The 9,523-nt window shown below is 28.8% G+C and overlaps 1 protein-coding gene across 1 annotated transcript; it reads left to right on the top strand.

The window, feature by feature from the left end:
- Positions 1–5,287: 5,287 nt before the first annotated feature.
- LOAG_09891 (hypothetical protein) lies at positions 5,288–8,260 on the top strand (the record flags this gene model as incomplete). Its single annotated transcript, XM_003145419.1, has 5 exons — positions 5,288–5,861; positions 6,309–6,398; positions 6,623–6,777; positions 7,535–7,701; positions 7,903–8,260. The coding sequence occupies 5 exons, from the start codon at positions 5,288–5,290 to the stop codon at positions 8,258–8,260; spliced, it is 1,344 nt and encodes a 447-aa protein (XP_003145467.1).
- Between the last annotated feature and the right edge of the window lie 1,263 nt (positions 8,261–9,523).

Here is a 9,523-nt window from a genome sequence, read left to right as displayed (position 1 = left end):
AAATTTCATTATTCATCAAATGCATCACACCAAAATTTAAACAAACTAATATTCCAAAGAATGAATGGGAAAAATGATATCATTGTTTCTAGTTTGTTAATTATTACAAATAGAATTTTCATCATTGAAAATTATGCAAAAAGATCGATGACAATATTATTATTTTTCTTTTTCTCTCGCAACAATTTTTAAAAATGAAACTTTAATGCTAAAGATTCTGATGATTTGGTTATTTTAATTTTCATAAATGGGAAAGGAAAAAAATAATAACACCTTTAATGAAATACATTTATTACATCAGTGAATACTTTTCTTTTTTTTTCCTTTTCTCTGACCGGGATTATTTTAGATGAGGTGTTAACGATTCAGTTTTTTTTTTCTTTATCCTTTTTTTTTCTGTTTTCTTTTTTTTTTTTTTTTTGTTTTAACGAATTGAATTGAGTGTACTTAAGACGATAGGATGTGATATTCAGAGATTCATGTTCATTGGGTAAATGGCACTTTTATATTTTAAAGAATGAACGACGTCAACAATCTCAATTATGTTTTGTGCATAAAGGAAAAATGCTTTTTCATATTCCTTCCTTCAAAGCTATGCATTTTCATTTGAAAAATATATGCTATTACTATTGTTAATGAAAAAAAAAAAATCAATGATCATTGATTTATTTAGAAATAATAATTATTTAAATACTTTCGAAATTATTTCAAATTTATATAAAAAAGAAGAATCAAAGAATTCGCGATGCTTAGTGCTTTTTTTATCGATCAAAGTTAAAGGAAAATGTGTATTTTTAAAGGATATCACTAGGATATCCAACAATATGACAATAAAACATTTGACAGATACTAATATATTTAGAAATAGCAGAGAAACATGAAACTATTAATAGAAAATGTTAAAATCAAAAGTGACTTCTTTTTGAAGCACTGATAAAAACTGAAGTAATGATTGCAATTACAATGATAAGTTATGCTGATAGTATTTGAAAGATAAATACAGTTATATATCGCTGTAGGAAAGAAGTATATCTTATATTTGGATATTTTAAACATCTCCCTGCATATTATTTTGCATAAATAAAAGTTAGATAAAAATGACAAGTTTGATTATACGTGATTGCCATATTTATTGATGTAATAACCATCATATTGATTTGTCTAAATTCTGATCCAATATGCGCATGCTTTTGAAAGAAATATCTAACACAACAATTATATCGAAAATTGTGACAGAAATTATGTCACCTAATAGTTTTTCTTATAATTTTCATTTCCGATAAATTAAATTATTACCCATCCTAACAAATATTTTGGCTGTTTTCGTTATTTTTGCTGTTCCCTTTTGTTTTAGAAATAATAGATATTATATTTTATTCCCATTTGAAAGTCCGATCAAAAAAAAAAGATAAAAAAGGTAAGGAATTGATTTAATTATAAATGAATTGATAAAGAATTGATTTAATTATAAAAGAATTGATTTAATTATAAGAATTGATTTAATTATAAAAACTATAAAATGATAAATTTTGCAAACAGAATTTGTAAATATAATAATAATTACTTCATAGTATTCATTATCATTATTATTTTCCAACAATTGGCTTCAGATAACATAACAATTATCATTAATTATTATTTCCCCAAATTAGCTCCTGATAATTGTTAACAATCATTTGCTGATAATAAAGCTATGAGCATTCACAATATTAAACTCACTATAATTTAATTTGTAAAGAGCACCAGTCAAATAAATTTTTGTTCTTTTCTTTTTCATTTCTTTTTTTTTTTTTTGTCTGTAAATTTAAAATGCAAACATCTTGAACATCTTAATTAGATGATACAATTTGAAGATGAAATTCAATGTTTTGAAAATTAAAAGGATATTCGCCAGTATTTACTAGTAATCAATCATTTGCATTCCTTCGACGATCGTTTCTTGTTTTGAAAAGCTCAATTTTAAAATATTCTTTGATGAAAATCTAATTTGAAAATTCAATTAGAATAGTTTTTGTTACTTTTTCAGGTTGGAAAATATTTATTTAGTGAATTTTTTTTTTCAATTTTTATCTAATGATATTTAACATTTCATTTCTTATAATAAAAATTTTCTTCGTCCCTCTTGCATTTTTTATCTTTGTTATTTTCGTATAAATTTAACACAGTTCTTTATTATATCTATGGCAACAATAAAAAATATTTTGATTGGAGAAAAAAATTTCATTAGGATAGTTTTGTTAATTAACTTTTTTCTTTTTCATTGAAAAATAATTCGACGCAATAACTGTTCAATTTATAGTATAATATTTTGGAATATTTTTTTCTTTTCCCCTCTTTCTTTTTTTTGTTAATAATGCAATTGTTTATATTACGTCGATTGTTTGAAAATTGATTTTAAATGAAATATTTGATTGATAATAATTCTTCAACAAACTTAAAAAGAATGCAATATGACAGGTAAGCTTAATCATAATATAGCTTGTAGTAAGCTTAATCATAACATAGCTTGTAGTAAGCTTAATTATAATATAGCTTGTATCATCGAGTTTGATTTATATCAAACATATCGGCTTATTATATTGCAAAATTTATAATAATATTATCAGTATTGGTTATTGCAAGAAATCAATGATATTACTTCCAGATTACTGCAAAAAATTTAGAAGCATTACGAATGTTTGTTGGTGATAAAAGATCTGCTTCACATAACACTAATTAATATCACCAAAAGAAAATGTTAAAGATCAATAATTTCATCAATTTATTATAATGTAAGGTTTTTTTCAAGTGTTATATGATTATGAATGTATTGTTTCGCATGCTCAATTCATTTCAGCGAACGGTTTTGGTTGATACCAGTTAATTGAAATCAATCACGATATTCAAGTATTTGGAAACTAGAATAATTCTTTTTTGTTTAATCCAGTGATAAATACATATTTTCCGTTTTTTTTTCAAAAGTTGTAATAAATGAATGAATGAATTAATTAAAATCCTTAAATTAATGACAAAGAATAATCCCAAAAAAATTAACAGATATTGAAATTTCTTTTTGTCAAACAATTCTAAATTGTCGTTTTTTGATTCAATTGATAAAGTGGATGTAATGCAAAGTTTAGATTCTTTGTTTTTTTTAAATTTTACAATCGTAAGTTTTCTTGAAAAATTAAATATGTATCAAAAGTTTTTTTTACAATATTGATAAGAACTTTTGTTCATGAGATATATTTGCAAATAATACTTTCAGGAATATTATTATTAGTGGAAATTTCGCTGTCATCAACAGGCGAATCATCCAATTATCCGTTTCCAGCTATTATTTCCTATTGTGACATCATTGTGTCGAGAGATACAAAGGAATTTAGTTCAAAAATTTTAATATACAGTAAATGGGTATATATAATTAAATTCGGAGAAGTTTCATTTTTTTATTCATGGTGTTTTTTCTTTTTCTTTTTTTGTTTCCTTTGTTTTGTTTTTATTGAATTCACAGCACACTTCAATCTTTCTGATTAATGCTTCAATTATAATTTATGTTACCATTAAAGTAATCTCATGAAAAATAATGGAAATTCTGATCAATTTCAATGGGTTAATAAAGAATGATGCGAAGTTATAGCGTTGAAAAAAAAAAAATGCTTTGCGCAAAAGTTGCATTATACATGCGCTAAATCCAGATAGAAGGTTTACTGTTGCTGAAAGATGTTTGAAATCCTGGATTAACTGCAAATAATAGGATGAAAAAATAAGAAAGATTCTGTATGATTAAACATTCAATAGAATCATGCAAAATGAATTTTGTTCAACATCTTATCCTCTTATGAAATATTTCCAACAGATTAGTTATTAAATAAATGAAAAAGTTTATTGCTAATTTTTATATTAAGAGTGAGTTTTGCTATAAACTAATTTCAAGATAATTGAAATAATGATTACCATATGATTACATTATTTGAAGAAAGTTAATTTTATAAGTTGCGCAATCATCAATACATTTCTATCACATTCATAACTGGAAGCAATCATTCATTTGATTGTATTTCAAATTATCATTAAGAAAAATTTAGTGCAGAAGAAATGATTATATCAAATAGAAAAGATGAACTTATCCTGTTAATTGGCCGTGCGATACTTAAGCAAGTACCAAATAGGGAGAATGACAAATGAAACTGCTATGGATCGTCATCTATCAGCTGATAAATATATCACTTCAAGCTGTGGTTTTCAGTCGAGCTAGTTAATAGCTGACATTTAAATGCAAATTTATAACAATTCATTTAGTCTATAATGTTATCCATACCTTTCCTCTTTTAATTCTGTTTTGGTTTTGTCCTAAAATTTAGAAAAATAGCAAAATTTTAATTGATATTTTTTCTCTGAACAAATAGCCTTTACTCCAACTGATTATCGGAAAAGGAAAATGGAGGAAGAAAAAGTGAACATCATGTAGTTTGACCGATATAAATTACTGTTATTTTACTACTTCCAACTGATTTCAATGTGAAGAGGTTTTGAGAGTTTTCAAATTTTCCGCAATCATTTTATAAGCATATATTTTTGCTAAAAAACATGTATATATGTGGGTGATATGGCTTAGAAAAAAAAAAAAAAAATAAATTCATACACTATGTATGTATGTAAGTGAATGAGTGATATTTCCTCAATATTTTCAAGCCTTTATTAGCATTCATATCAATTCATTCACTCCTCCCTTTTTCACAATTTTCAAGTTCGCCCTTGTTTTATACCTTCCATGTATTTCTTTTTCCCCTCAAAAATTCCCTCGAAGCAATTTACTCATCGAACTAATAGGCGGTTCCATATCTTTCATTTATTTTTCATGACTTCCATACGGAAAATTTTATTTTAAACCTTCACTAAATGTTTTATTCATTTTTCAGCATTTAAAGATTTTTATTTAGGCGATAACATTGTATTTTACTTTTTCATTCTTATTCTGGTTAATTCATTTTTGTGAATAAATGGAATAGAATGTTACAGTATAACTTACCAATTGTTATCATTGATATGATTTCAGCTTGTCATATGATTCTTTGCAACCTTTTCGTTTTTTGTTTTTGCTATTGAGAGATGTTACATATATTGCAATTGCTACAGTTTTAAAGTAAAATATGAAGTTTGCACATTCATCTTAGTGTAAGTGATACTATCTTCTAACGTTATCATCCATTTCAACAAGCATAATACGGTTCATTTACAGGACAAAACAAAATGCAATTAAAGAATTATTCAATTGTAGACGATCAAAATGGTAAAAAAATTTAGAATGATTGGGGAATTATTCGATTCTGATGGATTGACAAGTGCTGTTGGAGGAGTTTACATATTCATTGGAATTATTGGTTCATTGTGTAATATGACAACATTACTAATGATTACTTGCTGTCGGATGTATCGCTTATCAGCTTATACCATTATGGCTAATATTGCATTGGCTGATGCTATTATGCTCATTATTGCTGGTCTCGCATGTGGTCTCAATATTGTCCAAGTGCCTTTTCTCAATTACGACAATGCTGCTAATAATTCCGTTGAACTTCTAAACAGCAACAATGTTATGATTGATCCTATAACTTTAAGGATGGATGAAGTCAAAAATGAATTGTACAATGTAAATGGCAGTCAGTCCAATACATTTCTGGAAAATCTACATTTTTCCGTATTCTTATTATCATTTCTTGAAATAGCTGCCTGGACGGCCGGAATAATAAGTCACGCATTATTGGGTATCAACCGTTGTGTTGCTATTTGCTTTTACCGTACACGTGCTAAAACAATCAATCGAGTGTCATTTGCATTCGTTGGTTCTACCATAACATGGCTTATCGGTATTACTGCAGGTATTTGAGTAATCATTTAACGTGAATATTGGACGGAGGATCAGAAATCCTGAGTTAGGTTCAAATATGTACGGAAATGAGGGGAAAGAAAAAGAAAGAAAAGAAGAATATACTAGCGTAAATAATTAATTAATAAACTTTAAAAAGGTTTTCAAACAATGAGTGAGGAAATCATCGGGAATTTTCGTTTAACTTTACAATTCGCAAGTAGTGTAACTTTCTGTTACACTTTGATAAAATGATATGTAATGATTTACCTTTGATAAGATGATATGTAATGAAACAATGTGGTAGAAAATGTGTATTTTGATGCTTAATCATTTCTTTTTTGACCATTGTTCTCTGTCTCATCTTCACTTTATCTAATATAAAACTAATTAAGCCTACCATATCAAGGATCAGCTTTTTACCTTTTCCTTGTTCTTCAGCTAACGATTTAGCTTTTAGCTTATATCGGAACAATGCCCGTACCATTGATAGGTATGCGAGCTAATATGTGGACAGTGAGCTTTTTGAGCACAGCTGGAAGAAGGCCAGGTATAGTTTCTTATATTTCACTTTTCTTCTGAAAGATATTTGAGTGGAACTTCAGTATAAATAATTTCACCATTAACTTCGCACAAATTAGTAAAATTTTTGCTTAAAACAAAATTAAAATTATTGATGTTTCTTCATTCGAAGTTATTTTAATGAAGTTATTTAAAAAAAGAAAAAAAGGAAAAATGAACAAGAAATTATCTCTAAAATATAGCTATCTATAGCAATATTTATGGTACTTGCATCATCCTTCAATTTTGCCAGCATATTAGCGCAATGGTCGTGTTCTCTAATGGTACTTATAAAAATATATAAAGTTCGGCATAAAATTAATTGTAACAAGTTAAATATTGGCAGTGCTAAAAGATTTAAAAAACAGGTGAGCTATTTTATCGTAACATATTAAATATATTTCTTGCAAAGGAATATTGCCACTACTGCTACTACAGTTACTTCATGCATCAATCAACCAACCAATCGGTGGAAAAAAAGCAATGTTTTTCTAGATCATAAAGGTTGATAAGACTTGTAGATGCATTTATGACTGCAACTTCTTCTTATCTTTATACCACAATTTAATCACGAATAAAAACTTTATGCTTTTTTTTTTTCAGGCTCGTTTAACATTTCAATTTTTTTATCCATCCCTCATTTGTACTATTTCATCTATTATATTCTTTGCTAAACCATTCATGATTGATATATTGACCTTTTGGCAATTTGTTTCTCTACATTTGGTAAAACGATTTTGCAAAGTCGAATTCAATAACTTTTTTGTTGCTAATTAACAGACTCTTTTGTGGGAAACAGTAAGTAAGTAGTGAGATGCAATTTGTGATAATAACTGCAATTAATGTTGGACATAGATGTTATTCGGTTTAGTCACCATGATGATAAATATACTGGTGGTTTGGAGAGCTTCAACTGGCCAACATTCAGGCTTACTTAAAAGTTATCCTATCACTCATGAAGCGATGAGTTTCCTCATAACAGAAAATATATCAGCTCCAAGTACTAAAGTTTAACACTGATTACTTAAGGTTGCTTAAGCTGTAATGTAAATCTAATTCGTAATAAATGGGAAAAAAGAAAATTAGAATTATTGTTGTGCGGTGGTATAAAATGTGCTATTATAGGTTTGGTTATGTAATCATATGTGTAATCCATTTATCTATGCATATTTCAACGAACGTATGCGTTTAACTTATGGGCAGTGGTTGACATGTGCACCATTACGAAAGTGTATCAGTAAAGTCGAGAAACAGTATTCACGAAAACACGGGAAACCTCTGCGAGTATCAAAGTAGGATCTTACAGGATTTAAATCAGAATAATTGTGATAAAACTGTAATTTTTAGCAGATCAATTTCAAAGAGCGGTATTGTTGTGGGAGATAAAGCATTGAATCTGATCTAGATCTGATCAAATAACAAGATAGGTTTAAAGTTGAACTAATGGTATAAAACAAAAACAATGATCTAAATCGCAATGTGATGTGTTGTAGGCGACTGAATGCAGCTACATCAATGGCAAGAACTGCACATTGGCGTAATCGAAGCAATCGGAGTGATAATTTTGTACGGTCAAGCTTGCAAATGCAAAGTCGTGATTTTGAACAATTTTGTGAAGTGATGATGAGCGTCAATACCGCAAATGAAAGCAGTGAAGGATGGGTGGAAAGTAGCAGTGATGCGGAAGCAGAACCAATCACTGCAACCATCTCTGCAGCACCACAAATATCATCACGACGTAACAATAACATGCATACTGGAAAAAGCCTGGAATTACATTCGCTTGTTTTCGATTTGGGACGTCAAACAGTAGAACATTGGGCTAATTTTGCTAAGAAAGCGAGCTTTTGATCTACACATTCTATCACATAGTAGGCTTCTCCCATATTTCCGATTTCCTGTTATCGACAATATTCCAGAAGTACATTCTGGACATGTATTAGTTACTTTCATTGAATGTAAACTGATTCGTAGGAAGGGTCATGCCATCGATGATAAGAGGAAGGATATTCGGCGAACAAGTGCCTTATCGTTAAGCACATTGATGATCTCCTTATCATTTTCTTATCGCTATCTATTTCAATATGTACGACTTAGATCAAATTATGCTTATCGATTAAAGTTAAACCTACCGAATAAAAGTGAAAGTTGCATTTATCGCATAGAAGTTATTTCGTAACTGTTCACCGTAACCTGATGGGATGTCCAGTTTCACGATTGTTGCACAATGTAGCGGATATTTTAAATTTTCAAATCTATGATTGCAGTCAAAAACAGAGTTGCTGCTGTACAGGAGCGGTCGGTCGAGGATTTCCGGTGTGTTTGGGAGGTGTTTGAAAGGAGATCAGGTTGTTGTGTAGAAAATTAGTTATATTACGTGATAGTGTTATGAATAGGTGGTAATTCGTGAAGTGAAAGCTTCTTATGTAACGAACAGAGACTGTTTAGGAGACTTCCAACCGTTTACCGGTTCAGAAAAGAAATTTCTAGACTTGTAGAAAGACACCATATATTCACTTGTAATTGTTATAACTGAAAAGCTGCAAATTTCAGCCTTACGGCTTGGGTATTACCGGATTACGTGGCTGTACATATTCTTAAATATATATGCATATATCCGATTATTTCAATCGTACAAAGCAGTCAGTCATCCCGTATTGAAGGTTGACAGAATTCTCTTCTTCGGTGAACAAGGAACTAATCGAAAGCACAGAGTAATTATTGATACCATGTTCATTTTCCCATAAATCGTCTTCATTGTTTTCATTCAGAATGCAATTTTTCGATTTAAAAACTAATAAGAAGGATGTGTCAATAAATTGGAATTAAAGAAAACTAGTAGGAATATTGTTTTTTTTTTTTTTTTGCAGTGCTGGAATTATCTGATAAAGGATCTGATGATTCTAAGGAGGATCGTTGGGGAAGACGTCAATTCAGTACGTTTTCTAACATTTCAACCACTTAACTTATAAAGACCCCACTATTTCTGCTACGCTTCCACTGTTCTATATGTATGTGCATGTACATGCTTTTTTCAAGAGTCTGGGGATAGTATATATATATATATATATATATATATATATATATATATATATATATATATATATATATATA

This window comes from Loa loa, assembly GCF_000183805.2.
Source record: "Loa loa unplaced genomic scaffold supercont3.41, whole genome shotgun sequence".
NCBI lineage: Eukaryota > Metazoa > Nematoda > Chromadorea > Rhabditida > Onchocercidae > Loa > Loa loa.
The sequence above is the reverse complement of the archived record's forward strand: the minus strand, read 5'-3'. Positions and strand labels throughout refer to the sequence as shown.